The following is a 24,688-nucleotide window of genomic DNA, read 5'->3' as shown; positions in this document are numbered from 1 at the left end:
TAACACTGAAATGTTAATGAATAAAAATGCAGGCTATTACAATTTATATCAAATAGATTGCTATTATCAGCAGTCATGCACAGACACAAGAGAAATAATGATAATATTTAATATTATTTAGTGCCTTACCATACTCTACAGGCGGTTCTAAACCTTCTACATGTATTCAGCTGTGAATCCTAAAGGTCCTAATGATTCTTCTATTATTTCTATTTTGCAAAAAAGAAACCAAGTCTCTTTACAATTTGGAAAAAATACTGATAGGTTCTAAAGACTAATTTTAGGCATATTTTAATTCTTTTTTATTATCTGCCTACTGAAAAATTTGGTTGTCAAGTTCAAATTATTCTTAGAATTATTCCAGGGGCATATTACCATTTTTGTTATTTCTTTCTGTACCCAAGTTGTCTCACCCAAAATAGTCAAGGTTGAGCTACATTTTTGCCAACAGCTTCAAAGTTTTCTCGTAGTGCCAAGTACCCCCAGTCTTGACTGAACTAATTCTATTTCCTTTCTGTCTTATTGTTTACTCTTTTCCAATTCCTTCTCATTAGATTTGCTCCACATTGATGTGTAGGATCTTCTGATATTTAGGTTTTCCAAATCACAACAAATCATACTTTTAATCACTCACTGTACATACAGAGTAGCAAAGGGCATGGAATAGTAACATATTTCCACTCTAGTGTATTCCTTTTGTTATATTTAAGTTGTACCTCTTTTCTCTTTACTTTTCTTTCTTCTGCTTAAAATTCAAGTTGCTCTCTTGATTTATCTACCAATTCTTTTTCAGATATATCCTACAGACAACATGAATGCTATTATTATTTCCTTCATGAATTTCCCAAAATCATTCCAAAAAAAAAAAAAAAGGTCTGTTTCAGGGATCCCTGGGTGGCTCAGGGGTTTGGCGCCTGCCTTTAGCCCAGGGCCCGATCCTAGAGTCCCGGGATCAAGTCCCACGTCGGGCTCCCGGCATGGAGCCTGCTTCTCCCTCCGCCTGTGTCTCTGCCTCTCTCTCTCTATGTCTATCACAAATAAATAAATAAATGAATCTTTAAAAAAAAAAAACAAAAACAAAAAACAAAAAAAAGGTCTGCTTTATTTTGACATCTGCTGAGGGACATAAGATCAATCATTCATTGAATTGTACTAATGTAATGGAAAGTTATGTTATAAAATATTTGCAAAACTTGAAGAGGGAAATAAGTATATTTATAGATAAAAAATAAATTTATTATATATATGTTTTAATAATTTGAAAGTCATGTTTATTTACTATAGTTTGGTTGGATGTTTACTTACCAGGTGATTATCTCATTAGATAAACTTCATTATCTCTGAGTAAAAGGTGGTGTTTGGTGTTTTCAATACAGTCAAAATAAATGCTTAATTTTGCTGTTGAAGATAATGAATTTCACCACACCAAGCAGCCCATGTTAGTGAGTCTTGATTCTAAGACTTTCCTATTTCCCTCATAAGCAAAGCATTCTCTCATGATCTTTGAAACTAAAAGGAAATAAAATCATCATTGGCATTTATGTTGAAAAATGCTTTTGTTTCTTTTCTACCCAAAGTTGTAAATTCATTGGTTTCAGCATTGGAAATGTGTGTGTGTGTATATATATATATATATATTTTTTTTTTTTTCTGTTTAATTTCCAAGTGTCATTTAAAGTAGATTACCTGGGAGATTATAACCCCAAACCCTCCCTCACTTTGTCTATGGGATGAGATATTTCCCAAAAGAAAAGTTGGCCAATATCAGCTGAAAATGGCTTAGTTCCTTTCTAATCCTTAAAAATAAAGTTATGCCGTGGTTCATAACTTTTTATACTCTGAGGAGTTTGAGCACAAACCAAGAGTTCACTTCTATTCAGTATTGAGAGGCCATAAATCATGTGCTTTTTATTTTGAAACAAATTCTGAGGAACAGCAGGAAATAATGTCTAAACAGAGGTTAAACTTGAAAATTTCATTGAAGCCTACTGTCAGGTTTAAAGTCTGCTTTAGTGCAGAATAAATTAGTTGAACAGTGGGTGGCAAACTTCTTCTGTGCCACTTTACATCCAATGGCCCTACTTCCTCCTCTGGCCCCCGCTTGGCAAACAGTTTCCATAGACTTAACTCTGGGAGTAGGTGTAAGTTTATAACACTTCCTCTCACAAATACTGCAATGAGATTTGTGTTAAATAAAACTTTGAAAATAAGAAATAAAGTTATTTCTTATTTTTTATTATTTTAAGAAATAATTTTATTTTCATATATCATCTAAATATCTAAAATAAATAAGATGTTTTTGCAACCCACACAATCAAGTACAAAGAGATATACAAAGGAAAACATGGTTAAAATAGATACAAAGGGATGCATAATGAGTGAAGCTTGAGTTGCACATAATAGCACCATTGACCCTAGAAGAATATGAGCTTGAACCGTGTGAGTTAATTTATATGTAGAGTTTTTTCAATAAATATAGTACAGTATTATAAAGGTATTTTCTCTTCCTTATGATTTTCCAAACAACTAGCATATTTTATTGTAAGAATATAGCATCTGATACATAAAACATGTATAACATGCAAAATATGTGTTAATCGACTGTTAATGTTATTGGTAAGGCTTTTGGTCAATAATAGGCTATTAATAGTTAAGTTTGGACAGGGAGGTAGAGGTCAAAAGCTATATGTGCCTCTGATCCCCACATTGTTCAAGGGTGAACTGTAGATTATGAAAAGTATAACTGAAGGACTTCCTGGTCTGGATGAATTATTTGAGCAAAGACTTGAGGCAAACTCTGAAATGCATGTCTGAAAATGATGCATAGGTTATGATGAGGATGCTGACCCACTTAGGAGAGAAGTGAGGAATTTGGTTGTATCAGGGCAATCATAGTCTAAACATTGAAAACCATAGAACTGGTTATTCTTTCCTGTAGAAAAAAAATATTATTTGTAAGTGGAAGAATATGTAAGTTAGTAATTTGAGAGAAAACTCTTACAATGCTTTTATGATAGCAAATTTGACCTTTTGTTGGAAAGAAATTTTTCTTATTTTCTACACACACAAAAAAAAGGTACTGATTTTCCACAAACAACATTGATGTGTTGGGATTTACAACGATTGTGGAGCTTGAATGGTGTGCAGGCAATACAAAATTACAAGGATTATGAAGTGGTCTGCCTTCTGTTGGTGGCATCAGAAGCCTAATATAAACTATAGGGTAGTTATCACTTGATCTACACAATTTAAGGTACACCATCAGGATGAGAGGTCTTCTCTTGCAGCTCATTCTCCAGAAGCCAAAACACAGATTCTGATGAAACTGAAGCCATGGGATTGAACATAGATATGGCAAGGCTATAAAGGTAACAGAAAGCACAGCCCCTGTGGTCTCTTATGTCAAACAACAGAAACCTAAAAAGAAAAACGAAACTGAAATCTAAGATAGTGGTGTTTGGGGTTGAATCAGAATTTTGAGCACCCAAATGCCCTGAAACCTCTGCACAGACAGAATTAACTTCCTTCACCTTTCTAGAAAGGAACAGATTTTCATAGCCTGGAGATGAATTAATAACTTCACCTGAGTTGTTTCCTTGCAAAATGATGCTTATTTTCTTAAGGTCTGATAGGCTCAAGAAATTTTGATAAAATTTCATCTCCTTTCTCTTAGTCAATAACCGTAGCTTTATGGGGAGTTGGCCAAAGCAGAAATACATGATTGTATCTGTTTATATTTAGTTCCTTTTGGCACTAACTGAAATGGAATATTGTGGCATTAAAGCCCCAAATACAAAAGTCTCAAAAAAAGATAGGGATTAAGGAAAATCTTCTCAGCAAATCTTCAACCAATGGATTTGGCTGTCTACTTTGTACATACCAAGAGATAACTAGAGGCATAGATCTATTCCAATTCATGGCAGTTGCTAATTGTTTCACTTGTGTTTAGGAATTTCGAATGTATGGGTACTAGGTGTGAATATATGAACAAACCTCACGGACAAAATATATGGATAGACCTCATGGAATTATACAAATGCTCACTACATGGTGTATACTGCTGAGGAAATTCTCAATGGTGGTAAACAAGATTATATGTTTCATGGATATCAGCCATCCTCCTTTCCCAGCTACCCAAGGTCTAACTTTGGTCAAGGTCTAAAGCAGCCATAGTGTGGGGCACCTGGGTGGCTCAGTCAGTTAAGCATCTGACTCTTGGTTTTAGCTCAGGTTGTATGATCTCAGAGTCATGAGATCAACCCTAACATGGGGCTCCACTCTCAGCATGGAGTCTGCTTGAAACTCTCTCTCTGTCTCTCTCTGCCCCTCCCCCACTCTCCCTTTCTAAAATAAATAAATAAATAAATAATCTTTTTAAAAATCTTAAAAATCAAGTAGTCAAGATGGCTTAGGAAGCACCCTATGAAGGCTGTTATTAGGGGTGGACAATGTGAAATTTACCTCATGAAGGTTCATTTGGCTTCTGTTAACACTGAGTACCAAATGTTTGTAGTTATTATGACCAAATTTAGTGTGTAAAACAACTAATTTAACATGTATTTGGGTTCTATGGATCAGAAATTTAGACATAGGATGGCTGGTCTATGTTCCATGATGTCTGGAGTCTCCTAGAAAATTCAAAGGCTGGGAGTGTTCACTAGCTAGCAGCTGAAATTATCTGGGACTATCTTGACTTATAACTCTGGCAGTTGATATTGGCTGTGGACCCAGACATCAGATGAGCTGTTGGCCATAAATTCTACATCTAGTCTCTATATATGGTCTCTCCATATGGACTAGTTAGGAAATATTTCTGTGACCATCTTTGGAGGCTACTGTCTCTTACACCAACATTGAGTGCCCAATATGTACATTCTTCAGGGAGATACAGTACTCAGTCCTGTGGTGGCAAGTTGATTATAGTGAAAACCTTCCATCATGGAGAAAACAGAATTTTTCTTCACAGAAATAGACACTTATTCCAGATATGGATTTGTCTTTCCTGCTTATAATATTTGTATGAGCAGCACAATGCATAGACTTATGGAACGTCTTATTAACTATCATGACATTTCACTTAGGACTGATTCTGATCAAGTAATCAGAGTAAAAGAAGCATGGTAGTGGACATACACACAGGAATTCATTGATCCTACCATATACTCTGCTATAGACTAAATGGAGTTCCTGAAAATTCATATATTGAATACCTAAATCCAAGAAAGTCAGCAGGTGAATATTTAGAGATAGGGCCTTTAAAGAGGCAATTAAGTTAAAATAAGGCCTTTAGGGTGGGCCCTAATCCAGTGTGACAGGTATCTTCAAAAGAAAAATTCTGGACATACAGAGTAAGTACCAAGAATCTGTGTGTACAGAAAGAAGGCCATGTGAGGACACATGGACAAGGCAGCCATCTATTAAGCCAAGGAGACAGATCTTTGGGGAAACTAAACCCACCAGTACTTTGACCTTGGACTTCTAGACTCCAGAACTGACAGAAAATATATTTCTGGTGTTTAAGCCACCCTGTCCATGATATTTTGTCATGGTAGCCCTAGCAAACTCTTCCATACACCATTTCTCTACAGTAACTGATTAGATACAATGAAGAAAGGCTTACTGAACAGAGTTGCCAACTGAGAAATAGCACCTTGAAAAACTGGAGTTTTAACTTCAAAGATGGTTGAGCAAGATTTTATTCCTCCCATAGCCATGATAAACAGTTATATAATCCTATGGAATAGAAAGATGTATATGCAAATACCTCTTTTATTATTATACTAAAGTCCTTTATAGAATTTTTCTTCCTGTGCCAGCATTTTTCAGCTCAGCTGGCATCTAGGTTTCAGTTATAGAGGTTCTGCTTTCATTAAGGGGCACAAAAATTGTTTTGTTGAACTGGAAATTGAAGTTATCACCTGGATACAGAGGGCTCATCATGCCTCTACTAAACCAAAAGACAAAAGAGGGCTAGATCAATTGGTATTGATAATATCAGATCTATTTGTCTGACACAGTAGAGCATGAATGATCAATATCTGGAATGCAGAACATCTCTTAAAATTTCCATAACATAGCAAAAGTTAATTTAAAAAAATGGCAGGACCATTAAAGATTCAGGATTTCAGGAATGAAGATTTGGTTCGCATGAGTAGATAGTGAACCCCAATAATAAAGGTCAGCCCGAAATGAAAGGCAAGAATGATGAGGCAGTGGAAGAAATAAAGGTATAAATATTAACTAATTCTCAATATCAATTACAGAAAAAAGGACACTTGTAGCAATGTATTGAGTAATTTTACACCCTGTTCTTAGGGTTACAGATTTTTGGGGAAGGATTATACCTGAACTAGAAGAGAAACTAACATTGAAATTAACTTTGTCTAGAATGTTGAGGATGATACTTTTCCTTCTGGAAGGAAGAGAATGAGACCACGTTAGTAGAAGCATCTTGTTCAGTGAAAGGATGAAGATAATCTTCTTTCTTAATCAGGTTTAAATATCATACAGAAAAGTGTTTATGAGTGCCAAATACTCATGTAACTGGTACCCTCAGCTCAAAAACCTACCTTCATATGCTCTGCCTTGAGATGCTGGGAGTAAAATCTACCCATATTTCTTGTCTACCAATTGGTTTCCTATTAGTTTCTGTCAATAGGAGCATACTCTTGTGATAATGGAAGTCAAGAGGAGGTGGGAAAAGACTTCATTACATGTTCAAAATAAACTATCAATTTAAGGAGAACTTGGGACAGGTATGTGAGGAGAATAGAGTAACAATGACACGAAAAAAATAAAAATTGTCCAATTATCAATAATAATGTAACAACTTTGTATAGTAGCAGATGATAATTAGACTTATTGTGGGGATCATTTCAAAATGTATAAAAATATTGAATTGGGATGCCTGGATTGCTCAGCGGTTGAGTGTCTGCCTTTGGCTCAGGGCATGATCCCAGATTGCCTGGATTGAGTCCCACATGGGAGTCCCACATGCATGGAGTCTGCATTTCCCTCTGCCTCTTTCTCTGCCTCTCTCTCTCTGCCTCTCTCATGGATAAATAAATAAAATCTTAAAAATAAATAAATAAATAAATAAATAAATAAATAAATAAATAAATAAATAAATTGAATCACTGTATGTACACCTGAAATGAATAGGACATTGTATGTCAATAATATTTCAATTAAAAATGAAATAAAAACATTTTTTTAAAATAATACAATTGTCCAATCCGAAGGGAGTCTAAGAAAATGCTAAAGATTCTGAGCTCCGATCTGGGGCTAGCTAGCTTTTTGCAATCACTGTACATTCCTTGTATATATCATTTCTTTTTAACTTAGGGCTCAGGGTGGAATCCTAAAGTGAAATTCTGGAATGCTTTTAATATGAGTTCCCTCCCTTCCAAAAATAAACGATGACACCACACTTTCCTCAAGGCATTCTTCATCTCCATGTTTCTCAGGGTGTAGATCAGAGGATTGAACATAGGAGCAATGATGGTGTAGAAAAGAGCAAACACTTTGTCTTCTGGAAAAGTTGTTGCTGGGCGAATGTAAATGAAGAGAACTGGCACAAAGAACAGAACCACAACTGTGATATGGGAACTGCAAGTGGAAAGAGCTTTGGTGCGGCTCTCTGCAGGGTAGGCCATGATGGTGTATAATATCAGAAAATAGGACACCATCAAAATCACAAAAGTCAGCAGAGCGATCAGACCTGAATTAACAATTACCAAGAGACCAATTCTACGTGTGTCAGTGCAGGCCAGCTTCAGTAAAGGATACACATCACAGAAGTAGTGATCTAGCTCATTGGGGCCACAGAACGGGAGGAAGATGGTGAGAAGGAACTGACTGGCGGAGTGTATAAACGCCCCCGTACAACAGGCTGTGATGATTGCATTGCATCTCTGTCTGCTCATGATGATGGTGTAGTGTAGGGGCTTGCAGATGGCCACGTAGCGGTCATAGGCCATCCCTGTGAGGACGAAGATCTCAACACCTCCAAGAAAGTGCAGAATAAAAAGCTGTGTCATGCAGTTACTGTAGGAAATGATCTTCCTTTCTGCCAGTAAATCAGTTAGTAGTTTAGGTGTCACTGTTGATGTGTAGCAAAGGTCAGAGAGTGAGAGGTAATTAAGGAAGAAATACATGGGTTGCTCAATTAGCTGACTGCACATGATAGAAATCATTATGAGCAAATTTCCCACCCAAATAGCAAGGTAGCAAAATAAAAATAATACAAAGCAGAAGATTTCAATGTTCTTGTTTTGAGACAGTCCCAAGAGAATAAACACAGTGACGTTATTCCTGTTTTCCATGATCCACTGCAATAAAAATGCATAACAGTCCCCTGAAAAGACATAATGTACAAGTCAATATCAGACATGCACATGGAGAATATGGATGATGAAGCTGGTATCGTGAAGCCAAATTTAATGGATATGATCACAGCATTTAAGAAAATAAAATCTGATATTTAATGATTTTTGTTCTGATTAGTCTCATGAAAAGTTCTATAAGTCAGTCTTTCAGGACATTTTGTTTGATTTTAACATTAATAAAAATGAGTGAATTCAATCAGTAAATTTTTTAAAAGTCTAAAAATTACTATTCACTGCCAAACGTTTTCTAATTCTAAAGGAATATATAACAAAGTCCTTGAAAAGGACATTTCTCTGGGTTTTACAAACTCAAATTTGTTAAAGATGCAAGTCTAAGTTATTAAAGTTGTTAAATGATATAGAAGCAAATGGAAAGCTTGACAGTGCTCACTAGTGGAATCTATTCTTCTCCAAAATAGTTACATACTGAGATAGAAAATAAAACTAAAGATTTATATGAAACATATATATTTACAAAGTAGAAGATAAAAAAAAATCTCTATAGGAAGCCCCAGAGTTAGTTTGAATAATTTTTCGATTGCTTGTTTATCTTTTTCTTAGTGATTTGTGACAGTAAAATGATGATGTTTTATATGAAAAGTTTATTTTTATAGGCACATCAATACAAATCATATATTTAAACAAACCACAGAATAAAGCAGTAGTTATATCTAAAAGGAAGAAGAGCAGAAGGCAATTTTACCTTTGTGGTTTTGCTCTTAACTCAGTGTATAATAATTTGTAAGTCAATTTCTTCACAGTGCTTTGAATAATAGTATGGCTTTCTTTTCAGTATTTGTTCAATGCATGCCTTTTGCCAAACTCTTAAAGACTCTTGAACGCTGCATAATTCAAAGAAAAAACATATGGGAAAAGGTTTATATGAAGACAAACAGTGGGACCCAGGTTCCAATACTAATTATACCAGTGTGTGAACTTGGATACAAATCAACTTTTAAAAATGTAAATTAGCTCATTTGTAAAATAAGAAAATCTGACGGAACTTTGCCACAGAGTGGTTGAGAAACTCAAGCAAATCAAGAAATGACCCTTGCTTTATTAACATTGGCGTATTAATTGCTGATTTTTAATCTTAGTGCTAGTGTTACCAAATCAGTAAAGTTGCCAATATTGAAGCCCAGTAAGAATGACTCCCATGTAGAAAATTAAATTTTAATATCATAAAATTATTTTGAGCAGGAAGGTAACTTTGAGATCTGCACTAACCAAATATCCTAGTTCCAAATAGAAGGGATTTTAATTAAATGTATACAGATAATCCAGGGGCACCTGGATGCCTTAGTTAGTGCATGTAAATCTTGGTTTGGGGATTGTGAATTTGAGCCTCATGTTGGGCATACAGGCTACTGAAAAAAATGTAAAATTGTTTAAAAAGCTAAAAAAAGTATATAGAAGATAGAATGAATAAGGATAATTTCAATCTCTTCATCATTTAGCAATTATATTAAATCTACAGGATTTGATATGTGATAGGACAGGTAGTTTAGTTGTGGTTGACCTATAGCTTCTGTTAACTTAGTTTGAGCCTCAGGGCTAATGAAAAAAATAATGGAACTGATAACCACATGACCAAATTATTTTTTCTATAAATTTTGACCTCAAAATGCATCACTAATACTTACCATCTTTCTTTAAAATTTGTGATATGTAGGAAATATCAGAAAGGGAGAAAAAACATGAAGACTCCTAACTCTGGGAAACGAACTAGGGGTGGTGGAAGGGGAGGACGATGGGTGTGGGGGTGACTGGGTGGCGGGCACTGAGGGGGGCACTTGAGGGGATGAGCACTGGGTGTTATTCTGTATGTTGGCAAATTGAACACCAATAAAAAATAAATTTATTATTAAAAAATTTATGATATGTCTTTTGACTTAATCTTGTAGTTACAATTTCTCATCAATTAATTATTAAATCCTCCCCTCATCACTCTCTTCTAGGGATCAAATTAGTCATCACCCACCAAATATAAAATTCCTTTGCAATGGGGCCTTAAAACAAATGAATGTATTTCTTCGATACAATTTTAAGATTTAGAAATCTTAGAAAGGATGATTAAAAAGTTAGGTTTCATGCTTCCAATGATGCTATGTAAATTTCTTCTTACCTATAAGTAAATACACACTCTTTTAGAAATAATACTTAAAATACTGGTTTGGTCAATTCTTAAAGTAATTGTTCATTTGGATGGACATAAATGAAACCATTTCTAATCATGTGCATAGAAATAAACAACCACCTGAATTGTTTTTCTTCTTTCTCTCCCCCAAAATTAAACAGGAAAATTTTGCTTCATACATGAAATTAATCCTCTCTAGAAACTAGTTTGTTAGAGTATGCAGTTAGAGCCAGTCATTCTGTCTTCGTTTGATACCAAATTAATTTTCCAACTAAATAAATGTATGGTCTAACCTCCTAACAAAACAATACTGCTAAATATGGGGGTTAATTTCCAATTTTCTCCATTCTGAAGTCCACAGATATGTTTCATTTCCCTATTTTTTTTTTTCATTTCAGTGTCTCCAAACTTGTGTGGTTCACCACGTATAGACTACTGTCTATATTTCTAGCTTCTAAACTTCACCTTGTTTTATTTTTAAAAGATTTATTTACTTATTTTAGAGAGAGAGAGAGAGCACAATAAGGTGGAGGGGCAAAGAGAGAAGGAGAGAATCCTCAAGTGGGCTCCTGGGTCTCAATCCCAGGACCCTGAGATCATGATCTGAGTCAAAATCAAGAGTTGGATGCTTACCTACTGAGCCACCAGGCACTCCTCTAGCTTCACAATTTCAGAGTGCAAGAGGATTTCTAATTTCTACCTTTGACTCAGTCATCAATTTTAAGTGTGAACTCTGAACTTCATTTCCCTCAACACTTTTGTCTAAAATATAGACAAGTTATTTGTTGCCTAAATAAATCAGAGTTATGAGTTTCAAATTTAAAAATAGTTGTGAGAACTTCTGAAAAAATACTCTCTAAATTAATATGGTATTAAGCCCAGTTTGATGCACATGCAAGAGTAATAATACCTTATGGAAATGAAAATTAGTTGAAGCTTTCCTGATAAAATATACATAGAATACCTAACTAGTATTTAGCAAAATATAATTTGAAACCAGAGTTTTCTGAATCTAGAGCCTGAGTTCGTACATAAAAGACGTGGTATCAAAGTGACAAAATAAATTTAATGTTAAAAACTCCTTTTCTCTCATTACCTAATTATTTCATGCAAAACCAGATAACCTCCAAAATCATGGTCCTTAAACCATTTCAGCAGTTCTAATTTTGATATGCAGATGACAAAATGAGATAACGAATTAAGCCAAACTCTCTTAGTCTAAAAAATACAAAAATACTCAAACAAAACTACAAACTCAATCGGTTCCTCTTTCCTGCATATGTAGCACACTTATAAAGAGTGAGAAAGTTATGCTCACATAAATGAATAAAAAGCACTGAAGCTTGTCATGTTCTCAGACATGAACAGTGCTATTACAGCCGCAAATTGTCCCTTTGTAAGAACAGTGGTTAGAAAAAAGAGATTATAATTTCTTCTCTGCTATAGCTCTTCATTCAGCTTAGGAACTTGCATTCACTTGTTCTAGGGTCCCTATATTAAAAAAAAAAAAAAAAAGGATAAATCTAGTCTTGATAATTTATATGTTTCAGTTAAGATCTTTTTTTTTTTTTTTTTTTTGTTTCAGTTAAGATCTTGCACAACCTTTGGGCTCTCTGCTATTGTTAAAGTTCTGAAAAACCTTGAACATAATGGGGTGAACCTGGTTGGGTTTATATTATGGCTTTGCTGTAAGTGAATATATGGCCTCATTCCATTACTTTACTACACTATTAGTAGGTCTAATAATTTTTATGTTAGCTTACAATTTGAATGTTCCCACATGCCTAGCAAAAACTTAAATCTTCACAATAATTCTAAGAAGTAAATATTACTAATAAGCTCATTTTATAAAAAAGGAAACCAAGCCATGGAGAAATTAAGTAATTAGTTCAAGACCATTGACCTAATTAGTAGAGTCAAGATCTGAAACAACATGTCTCACTTAGCAACACACTTAGCAAAATTTATGTACTGACCATAGTTACTGACACTTAGTGTGTACTCAATAGATATTTGATACTATCATTACTTAAGAGTGCCCAACTGACCATTTTTAATTTATGCCAAAATAAACCCTATACATTCTTAATTTTTGTGATCCTAAATTCCTGAAGGACAGAGAGACTGTCTTATGTTCTGCCTTGAAATACTAAGAAATGGTTGCACAAATTTAAATTCTAGCCATGTCTCTCTGATCTGTATGATCTTTGGCATGTACTGTTTTTTTCTCAGATCACCATATTGGCAGTGGATAAATATATCGCTGGTGAGTACATCTACCTGCTGACAATGCTGTGAAAATTAATTGGATAAAATGTGTAAATCACCCAGTACATGGTAAGGACTTGATAACTATTTCTAATTACTTTATCTTTGTTCTATCTCTTGTTAAATATAGGCCACCGTTTATTTAACTAATAGTAAATGTAAATGATTAAAAAAAATAACTTCAATGATTTCAAATGGTCTATAAATAAAATACTCCATAATGGAAATTATTGTCTTGAAATTGATTCCCAGAAACCAGGGAAGGCAACAAAATAAACAGAGATAAGGTAAACAGAGATTCAAGTTTTGAGATACTTTCATTTGAATTTTTTGGTAATGTGAGTAGGGTATTCAGTTAAATTAATTCTTGGGGCATTTTTTTCTTTTTTTCTGAAGGAGGAGGGAGGGATCAGTAATCATGATAGTGGTTACTGCAGGGAGTTTATTTGTCCTTTGAATTTTGGCTTTATCATTTTCTTGGTAACCTGAATCACTTTTTGCTTAATCAATACTTTGTTACCTTTACCCCAAAAGTCCTAAAAGTGTTTTTTTTTGTTTGTTTGTTTGTTTGTTTGTTTGTTTGAGATTTGCTATCCACCTAAGCATCATTTCCTGTTGACTGTGTGCCCATCTCTTTAGAATGTCATATGACACTCTCAATGGGCATCTGCTTTGTTTTATTTTTAAGATTTATTAATTTATTTGATAGAGTACACAAGCAAGGAGAGTGGCAGGCAGAGGGAGAGGGAGAAGCTGAGCAGGGAGCCAGACATAGGATTCAATCCCAGGACCCTGGGATCATGACCCGAGTCAAAGGGAGATGCTTAACCAACTGAGCCACCAGGCAAATGGTCAGCTCTCTGAATTTATCACTGCCCCGACCTCAAAACAAACTAATCTATAAAAATCAGAGAAGATGCCTGTATGTAACTTGAACTGGAGTCAGTCTGTTAGCTATACAATGGAGGCAAAAATACATTTAGTGGATATCACAGAGTCAAGCAGGATAATGGGAAGGGAGGAGAAATAATTTACCATATATTATTCTTCTACTTCGTTGTGGATTCATTCCTACTTCTTCCTTCCAGTGTCCTCTCTCTTCACTGAAATTCTGGTCACTCACCTACTGTTCAGAGCATTTCATTTCAGCTTCTTGAATTCACATTTCACTGAGCATAACTCGTTAGCCAATCACAGAAAGAAAGCTTGTATTTTTTAGAGACAACTAACTCCACTTAACCAATGTTCGCACAAACAATGAGAAGCCATACCTTTAGGGTGACAGCAGTGGAATAATTTTATATCCAAAGAGATCAAATCACAATCTGTATTTTTATCATTAAAATTATTTCTAGAGATGTCCAAGCTCATGGGGTTAATTAATACTTAATAGAGAATACATTCTAAAACTACATTTCTTTTATTCTACAGCATGGACTGTTCTTTCCAAGAAGTTTGGATTTACCTTTCCAAATATAAGTTCACCAGGCAGATTTCCTTTAGATCTAAGTTATCAGACCAAATGCCCCTAAAATAGGATCTGGATTATAAACAGTGTGCAAGCCACAATTAACATTGCATGTGATTTAGGAATTTGTCATTAGAAATTCCTTCTGGGCCCCAATGACTGAATTCCCCTGCACTTAAGGAATCTTGTAGTGAAAACAAATTTGAGGAACTTTTTTCTTTAAGGGCCTTGTCCTTTCTGTAATCTCTATAAACTGACAGGAGTGTAGGACAACCGTGGCCCTCTTGGTGGCCAAAGGTCTTCATCTCTCCTCAGAAAGTGTCTTTATTGTATTTTCTAAGAGAATTATTTTCTCTTTTTTTAATTTTCCAGTTATAATTTCTAGAAAAATTATAAATGAATAAAGCTTAGTATTATTTCATATTACTTTTAGTTTAGAAAAAAAATTAATTTATTTATTTTTAGAGAGAGAAGAGAGAGCATGAGCAGGAGGAAGAGCAGAGGGAGAAGGAGAGAATCCTCAAGCAGACTCCCCACTGAGTGTAGAGCCTGATGAAGGGTTCCATCCCATGAACCTGAGATCATGAGCTGTTTGAAATCTAGAGTTGGATGGTTAGCTGGCTAGACCACCCAGGCATCCCTGGTTTAGAAGATTTTTAAAAAGTAATTTAAAAAAGAAAACTTGTGTTTGAACAAAATTTGCATTTGAAAAATTTTAATTTTTCCCAAAATTTTTATACCTGCATGTAAAGTTTGAGCTGACTTCCAATGTGCTTGTTGTGTGAGCAGAATAAATCATGCAAATGGATACTGAGAGTTTGTTGTGTGTCATACACTAAGTACTCCTGCTTAATCTCCACAAGAACCCATTGAGTTCTTATTTTACTTAGGAGAAAACTCTGTAACAGCTAAGATAAATGCTTGGTCTAAGATCACTAGGCAAGGAGGAGATTCCAGATAAATTTTAAAAGAATAGCTAGTTCTGGGGAAGGGGAGGAGTGAGGACAGGGTGGTTGACTCGAGATGATAGCAGTATTCTAATTTTTTATTCATATGGAGATTACAGTGATATTTCCTTCTCAGTTCACTCCCCCACCCTAGCCCCCATCTCTCTCTCTCTTTCTCTCTCTCTCTCTCTCTGTCTCACACACACACACACAAGTTTCTTTGTGTGTTCTTTTTTTTCTTAGATTTTATTTATTTATTCATAGAGGCGCGTGCGCGCAAGAGAGAGAGAGAGAGAGAGAGAGGCAGAGACACAGGCAGAGGGAGAAGCAGGCTCCACACAGGGAGCCTAAAGTGGGACTCGATCCCGGGTCTCCAGCATCTTGCCCTGGACTGAAATTGACGCTAAACCACTGAGCCACCCAGGCTGCCCTCCTTTGTGTGTTCTATTTCATTAATTAAATATGAGGAAAATACATGGCAAGACATATCCAAGGCACTGTAGCTGCCCAGGGTAGAATGTGATATTGGATTTGCCTTCAAAGAATTAACTTGGAAGCAAGTCTAGGTATTGAATTTGGTTTGGTCTTTTCCCCACCCTCCTAAGAAAATCTGTTGTTGTTTTTTTTTTAACTTTATTGAGGAATCATTCACAAATATATCATATATATTTAAAGTGTACAATGTGATGATTTTATGTACATATACATTGTGGAATTATTAATAATACATTATTACCATCACTTCACATAATTAACCACTATTTGTGTGTGGGGTGAGAAGGCTTATGATCTACCCTCAGCAGCTTTGAAGGATACAAAATCGTATTATTAGCTGTAGTCTCCATATTGTGTTTGCATCCTCAGAACAGAATTCTTTTCATATCTGAAAGTTTCTACCCTTTGACCTAGATCACCCCACTAAAACCCTATTCAAGACATTCTGACATTTTGCTTAAAGATGCCTTCTCTAGTCTAGGTCCTGTTTTCACAGTTATTCCTATTTTCAGCTCAGGACGTCCATGGGATCCCCTCTGAGCTTCTGATTTCCCAAACATGTGGTCATCTCCAGGCTCTGCTCTACAGCCCCTACCTTTGAATCTTTCTAGTAAAGTTCCTCACCACTGAAGATCATTTGCTCCTAAGAACTCATCACCCTCCAAAGTGCAAACATCCAAATTCATCTTCCTTTACTGGCTTTTTAGAAAATGTCAATTTTAAAAAGTTTATCAAACATAGTATCCCTGTAGCTAGATAGTATATATATATTAGTATATATCATGTATATATACATATACATTCTTTCAAACCACTTTTTCAGTCATCATAGTATCACTAACTGTTGAAATAGGCATAAAGACAAGATAAAACCAATTTCTCTCCTTCTGCTTCCAGCAATAATTACATTCAATGTACATGGAGTATTTTAATATGATTTTTGGTCCTTGCTTTTTTTTTTTTTTTACATTTTTGGACATCATATGTGTTTTATGACTTCTTATCATGAATTTCTTATTCCTTAATTTTATTATTATAGTATTTTTTGTGTGTGCATTAAATTCTTTTTTTTTTTTTTTGCATTAAATTCTTAATGGAAAATACCTTAGTGGAAAATTTCAGGGTCTTTGGTGATACAATCAAACATTTCATAAAAATTCTGCATATTGACATTGATGAGAAATACAATTAATCAATAACATCTTTTTTCTTGCTCATGTTATTGGTCAAAATGGGAATTAAAGGCATCTTTGGAACTGATTTCAATACAAAAGTCTTAATAGTTAGAGTAGCATTTGAGAGGTCAACGTAACATAAATAGGTTATGATTTAAAAGTGAATATTAACTCATAAAGCACAGCAGGAGGAAAGTTGTTGAAAGAAGACTATGCTCCTCATAAATACTGCTGTGATATATTAGAAAAAAGTCTAGCTGGCTTTATTCACAAAATATATTTTGTATAGGTTAAGTTTGGATAGAATCTGGGCAACTCCAAAGGTTAATTAAATATGCATTTGCTAATTCCTATCTTGTATAGTTAAGCATCAATTTTAATATTTTGGGAGAATTTATTAAAAATTGTGTTTCTTGGGACGCCTGGGTGGCTCAGCAGTTAGGCGCCTGCCTTCTGCTCAGGTCATGATCCCTAAATAAGTGTTATTATTTATTAGAAAAAAATATGGAAATAGTTATATGACTTCTGTTAAAGATGACTGATATCTTAAGCAATAACTAGTCCATGTATCTTAGCCATAATCAATATCTCAAATGCATTTCAATTTATCATTTTATAATTAAGTGACATTAATAACTTTACTTATCAGTTTTATATTGTAAATGAAGAGTATAAGATGCATAGATGTTTGTTGATTTGACCAAACTCATGTCATTAAAAAATGGTAGACTGCCATGCAAATAAAAGTATAAGGACTCCTGATTTGTTGCTCATTCTTCTCCTTAAATGATACTAAAGGTGGCTCTTGAAGATGAAGACAAAATAAACCAATTATCTGTATTCTGACTTTCCCTTAAGTTTTTTATACCAATTCATCACTTGTGGTGGTATGAAATTTTTCAGTAAAGTAAAATATTTGAACACATGTGGGTAGTAAATATTAGGCTGATATGAAGGTGTCTTTTATTTTTTGCATAAATTAAAGACAATAAGACTAAGAGTAAAACTTATCATTCTTATTCTTTTTCTCTCAAAACCTTGGACATTGCTACACTCTCTTACTACTTGATATTAGTGATGTGGTGTAAGCCAGCACAACATTATTTTTTTATTAATAATTTGCCTAAATTGTAATTTATATAATTCTTCTTCACATAAACTTGCTACGATTTTCGTTTCTTATATTTTCTCTCCCTTTCCTTCCCCCTCATTGTTTTTTAAAATTTTATTTACTTAGGGAGAAAGAGAGCACAAGTGGGAGAGGCAGAGGGAGAGGGAAAGAGAGTCCTCAAGCAGACTATACCTCGCCTTAAGAGGAAAAAAATGAATACAAGAATTATGCTAAAGGAAAATTTATTTTTTAAGAGTTCAGTTGGCCTTATTCCTTGTCCATCTTGATGGAAATGGAATTCATTTATCATGTCTACATATCAAGACAAGTTGATATGTGCAGTTTCTCCCAAATGTAGTCTTGAGTTCCCTCAACTAAGTGAGCTGTACTGGAAAGGGATATGATCTATTAATTTTCTCATTTTTTCTTTTCACATTCTGAGTATCTGTGATGTAATAAACACTATAACAGAAATGTTAAATAGCCATTTGTTCCATTGTCCCTGCCTATGATAATTCAAGGGAGACTGTAGGAGTGGGTGCTACAGTCCCAGAGGACAAGTATAACCATCCCTTTTTCTTTGGTTTAAAACTAAATTATCTGTGTGGATTTTTTTCATCACATAATTTATTTCACATAAGATTTAGATAAACATTCTGCAGGAAATAAAGTTCAATAACAAAAAAAAATTCTTTTTTAACTTCTGAAAACCATTTTAATCTTCTTCATTTCTACAGAATGCCAAAATGTTGTCAAATCTTTATGTTTAAATTTTACATGCAAATGAATGTTAAAATTCACAATCAGCCTCACAGCTTCAAAACTGCCTACTGTATATGACATAACCACCATTCCTTTAGCCATATGTTAAATATACATATGCCCTTATCCAATCTCAGTTCCACTAGTAAAATAGTCACTTTACTCATAATTCCTCAGTTCATCATCTCTGACATTCATAAAGTGATTTGATTTCAATGATCTGAAAGCTAATAGAGACCTCTCTGATTCCAAGTCCAATTTTGCTCTTGCATAAAGTTTTTATTCAGCATATTGAGTAGGACAAATCAATTGTGTTTGTCTTCTGAAAATATCCTTTGACACCAAACCCTTCTCATGGCTTTTTTCATCTCTGTATTTCTCAGAGTATAGATTAAAGGATTGAACATAGGAACAATGACGGTATAAAATAGTGCAAATATTTTGTCCTCAGGGAAAGTGGTAGGAGGTCTGAGGTAGGCAAAGATTGAAGGCCCAAAAAATAAGATGACCACCGTGATATGAGACCCACAGGTAGAGAGAGCTTTGCGTCTTCCCTCAGCTGAGTAATTTCTTAAAGTGAATAGTATAACAACATAAGACCCAAACAAGAGAACAAAGGTTACTAAAGCAACCATTCCTGAATTGGCAACCACAAGGACACCAATGACATAGGTAGCAGTACAGGCAATTTTCAGCAAAGGGAAGATATCACAATAGTAGTGATTGATTTCATTGGGGCCACAGAAGGGCAAACAGATTATCATAGAAAACTGAGAAAAAGAATGGACAGCTCCACCAACCCAAGCAGCCAAGACTAGGAGATTGCATCTTGTCCTGTTCATAATAATCATGTAGTGCAGAGGTTTGCAGATGGCAGCATAGCGATCAAAGGCCATGACTGTAAGGATGAAGATTTCAATCATTCCCAAGAAGTGCAAGGAAAAGACCTGTAACATACAGTTATCATAAAAAATGGTTTTTCTAACCAGTAGTAGGTCACCAATCAGTTTGGGTATCACACAGGAGGTGTAGCAAATGTCCATAAAGGATAAGTGGTTGAGAAAATAGTACATTGGTTGGTAAAAAAGGCCACTGCATAGAATGGAGACAAGAATTAGAAGATTTCCCACCAAGATGGAAACATAACAAAATAAGAAGAAAATGAAACAAAATATTTGTATGTTCTGGTTATAGGAAAGGCCCAAAAGAATGAATTCTGAGATGTTCCTCTGACTTTCCATAAGTTGTGTGCTATGCACAAATAATTGAGTATCTGAAAAGAAAACAATTTGGATGAAAACACTGATAATATTACCATCATATAAAAATTACTAACAAAGCGTAAAGTTGATTCAACAATCACAGAAGCTAACTCATAAATCAATATTATTATATTTTCCCCCTGAGAATCATAATTGATTTTGCTATGATTTTTTTTCTAAAGACTTTATTTATTTATTTATTTTTTTGAAAGTGAGAGCAAGAGAGAGCACAAATGGTGAGGAGAGTCAGAGTGGGAGGGAAATGCAGACTCCTCAGCAGAGCAGGGAGCCTGAAGTGGGGCTTCATCCCAGGATCCTGAGATCAACACCTGAAATGAAAGCAGAAGCTTAGCCAATTGAGCCACTGAGGCACCCCTGATTTTACTATGATTTTAATTTTTTTTTCAAATATTCTGTTATATTGGTAATACTAAAAATGCACTGATTAAATTTTGAAAGTATAATTATTTAAAATTACATTTTTTAAAAAGAAGGCCTTCTGTTATTTATAACATTTAGATATTAGTGGAATTAATTTAATGCAGGAAATTTATTTTACTCATAATTTCCATTGTGTTCTTTATTCATAATAAGTTTTTCATTCTAGGTAATGCTCCATTTCCCCAGTATGATATAGAACATCTGCATAAGTTGACTGTAGATATAAGTCAAGGAATGTAGTTGCATTAAAAAAAAAAAAAAAAAAAAGCAAAGACACATTTGTCTACATTGTGAGTTGGGTGATTAGGATTGCAAGTAATATTCTTTGAAATACAAAGGTAGGTGTGACATGGGTACTATATATAAAGCTTGAAAAGCCAATCTTGTTATAAGACAAAAAGAGCTGAAATTACAGCAAAAAGTAGATTTTTTTGTCAGTAACATTTTGAAAAATAATTTGAAAAGATGTTTATCTTTTATTTAAGTTTTAGTGTAAAAAAATGTTTTAAGATAAACTCTATAACCATTAAACGATAATGTAAATTTAAAAAGAAAAAACACTAATAGAAATGGAAGACATTCTAGTCTCCTTTTTTACCATGAAAATATCAGGTCTTACCCTCAAAATTGTGTACGAATTGTAACTCCTTCATAAAGTTTAATGTTTTTTTTTTTAAGATTTTATTTATTTATTCATGAGAGACACAGAAAGAGAGAGAGAAAGAGAGACAGAGACACAGGTAGAGGGAGAAGCAGCCTCCATGCAGGGAGCCTGACATGGAACTAGATCCTGAGTCTCCAGGATCGCCCTGGGCTGAAGGTGGCGCTAAACCGCTGAGCCACCCAGGCTGCCCAAATTTAACGTTTTTCACATATATCTACAATTGTAGCTACAAATAATAGCTAATTTATGAAAATATATTACATTCCTTAAAGCCTAAAGGCTTTCAGTATTCAGATGTTTAATATCAAGTGAAATAATCTGAACTAAAATGTGGCTACTTTTTGGTTTCAATCTTGATATTTATGGTTAATTTAGAAGCTGACATCCAAATCTAATCAGATTAGAGGAGCTCATCATCAAGCATGAAGTTAAATAATTGCCACACCTTATTTTTTTTAATTGCCACACCTTAATCCCAAAGATTTTTACATTTTACATTCTGTTACCATTTATAATGAAATTTTAACAAAAATAAACAAGACTATTTTGGATTTCTCCATTCACACAAGTAGTTCTTACTGGTACAAAACATTGAACCTTCCTAATCTTGAGCTTCAACCTCTATAACTGTGATCTAGAAACATCACCTAAGGATGAGTTTATGAAACAAACTTGCCAGGGAAAATTTAGTATATGTAACAATCATATATATTTTCCTTATGTTCCTCTGTCTTTGAATGAAAGGATTTGAAAATAAATTGTCCTCCAGAGATATACCTTCTGAATCAAATTTCTTGAAATGAAAGCAAAACTGCAGCTGAGATCTTAGGAGGACAACTGGAACAAACTTCAAATAGATCATGTTTTGGTGGCAAAATAAAATTGATCTGGTGAAATCGTTGGTTACCTGGAGGAGTTTCTAAACACTTAATTTTAAATAAGTTATCTTTTTTCATGTTACCAAAATTAAATAAAAAGTCAATTTTTAAATTACTGTATGTCAATCACCGTATTAAGTATTTCAAGTGAAAAAAAGAAAAGTATTGCTTAACAGTCATGGTCCCCTCTAATGAGTTACCACCAGCTATGCAAAACTGCATTCTCCCATAGGTCAACTAGGGTCTGTAAACACTAAATATATACATTTCAATTGATATAATCAGCATCTGCCTTACTACAAACTTACTTTACCTGATTCTGATGAATCTAGAAAAGATGATTTGAAAGATGAGAATTTCTTCAAAGAATGGAGGCTGGAAGGTCACTGGCAACCCAAAAATTTTATGATTTATGTGTGTTTTCAGAAACAAAAATTCTCTTTGTAATACACAACAAAACTAAGTATTGCACATTTTTTGCTCTTACTAAATTTTGATATACCACATCAAAATATATAATCCTTAAAATAAAGGAATGTCAAATAGATCTAGTGAGCCTAAAACAAGGATTTTAAGGACAATTACCTGAACATCAAGTGTGGATGGTCTTCAAGTTAGTTTTCAGGTACCCAGGAAAGTGTTTTGGTCATACATATGTCCCCTTTACTTATGCAGCTAGCTAACCTTTTACTGGTATTTACATCTGAAAATGTGAGACTAGAAAGCAGTGATTCAAACAAATCTCAGTAATTTCTTTAAAAATATCTTATTAGTATTCCTTGAGTTTCCAGGAATGGAAGTCCTACTGTTTCCCAAAGTTGGTGAAGATATAAATACCACCGAAAACTATTCTGATTCACAGAGAAATATGTGCTCACCTCACAAGAAAGTGATCTAGGATTTTAATCGCCGATATAATTCCCTGACACCTCCTCATATTCAGAAGTAAACAAGAGCATTTTGAATTATCTGCTAAAGTATCCTGCATGTATATGCCCTAGAAGTCAGGTCTTTCAGGTCTATGCCTGCAGGAAACTCTCTCTCCATGAACCAAACATAAAGTGAGAGGAGATCGTAAGAATTTTTTAATTCAAAAGTTAAATTGTTTTTCCCAGAAGTATTTCTCAAAATATCCTTAGCAAGTAACATTAATCAGTTGTCCAAGTTGATATTCCCTAGCCTCCTAAGAATTAACAGGCTTTACATTTATTTTCCACTTTTGCATTAGCCAAGCTCTGGGCACTCTGCCTCTAGAGGCCACTATTGTTATTCAGATCCAGAGTAGCTAAAGAAATTTTGCCAGAGAATTTCTTCCTCTGAAAAGCAAGAGGGAAACTTGGTAACCCTGAGGGAACAATGGTTTGTTTGGGAGGAAATCTCTATCTCTAGAGAGGATAAGGTGCAAGGAAATCAGAGAGAGGGATATTCAGAGTCCCAACAAAAATCATTAACCAAAGAAATGTAAGATGCATAACAGCTAGTTAACAAGTCATTGACCTGTCACCCCACTATTCTCCTGGACCAGAAACCACACCCAATAATAATTAATTGTCCTTGATGCAATGAAGGGTTAGATTGTGAAAAAGAAAAAAAAATTAGCAAAATAAATTAAAAATTAAAACAAATTTTCCACTCCTACTGGTAGGTTGGAAAAGGATTCTTAGATTTGTTGAAAAATATTGGAGCAGATAATGAAGTTAGGAACCAAGAAAATATATACAGCTCTATTCTAATTACTACCAGACACTTACCTTTGTGTGGTTGCAGTGCTGCAAGGTATATAGACTCAGAATCACGTGCACTGAAATTCAGGTGTCCAGGAGATGTTCTTGAACAGAAAATCTATATACATACATATTCATGTGACTTCAGAAAATCAATGTTTTATGGCATCCCATCTAGATCAGAGCAATTCACTTAGTAGACTAATCAAAATATTTATACGAATTTTTAAATTATCGCATGTCAGTCACTGTATTAAGTATTTCAAGTGAAAAAAACAGTATTTCAAGTGCATTATCTGATTTAATTCTTTAAAAACATCATTTTTGTGCCAATTATTGCCCCTATTTCCTAAAGCAAAAAAGAAAGATAAAGGAATCTTCCAGAGATTAAATAGCTTGCTCAAGATAACAGTGCTGATTTCCAAAATAATAACAATAGTTATTGTTATTATTAACAAAATAATAATAATAGCAACAATAATTTTGTTGTAATAACAAGTTTTCAAGACTTTTGTAGAAGTGAAATGTATAACAACATTCCATAAAGATTAGAAGGAGATAAATGGAAGGATATTATTGTAAAGCTATTATACTATACATAAAGTGATATCATAAGAATGCTCATTTGAGGGGCACCTGGGTGGCTCAGTCAGTTAAGCATCTGCCTTTATCTTGGGTTATTATCCTGGAGTCCTGGGATTGAGCCTCACATCATATCAGGCTCCCTGCTCAGTGGAGAGCCTGCTTCCTCCTCTCCCTCTGCTGGTCTCTTGCTCTCTCTCTCTCTCAAATAAATAAAATATTTTTTTAAAAAAGAATGCTCAATTGATTCACAGGAAGACAAAAAGATTACAAATAGAACTAATAGATGGTATTACAAGATGATAGACTTATACTAAACCTTATCAATAATAACATTACATGGAAATGATCCAAGCAATAAAATTAAAAGGCCAAGCAAAACAAAAA

The 24,688-nt window shown here is 34.3% G+C and overlaps 2 protein-coding genes across 2 annotated transcripts; both read right to left on the bottom strand.

Annotated features, from left to right (window-relative positions):
- Positions 1-7,340: 7,340 nt before the first annotated feature.
- LOC144293162 (olfactory receptor 4P4-like) lies at positions 7,341-8,324 on the bottom strand. Its single transcript, XM_077864284.1, has one exon. The coding sequence runs from the start codon at positions 8,322-8,324 to the stop codon at positions 7,341-7,343; it is 984 nt and encodes a 327-aa protein (XP_077720410.1).
- Positions 8,325-19,055: 10,731 nt separating this feature from the next.
- On the bottom strand, positions 19,056-19,991 carry LOC144293306 (olfactory receptor 4P4-like). Its single transcript, XM_077864389.1, has one exon. The coding sequence runs from the start codon at positions 19,989-19,991 to the stop codon at positions 19,056-19,058; it is 936 nt and encodes a 311-aa protein (XP_077720515.1).
- Between the last annotated feature and the right edge of the window lie 4,697 nt (positions 19,992-24,688).

Source organism: Canis aureus, chromosome 21 (genome assembly GCF_053574225.1).
Source record: "Canis aureus isolate CA01 chromosome 21, VMU_Caureus_v.1.0, whole genome shotgun sequence".
In the NCBI taxonomy this organism is placed as follows: Eukaryota; Metazoa; Chordata; class Mammalia; order Carnivora; family Canidae; genus Canis; species Canis aureus.
The sequence above is the reverse complement of the archived record's forward strand: the minus strand, read 5'-3'. Positions and strand labels throughout refer to the sequence as shown.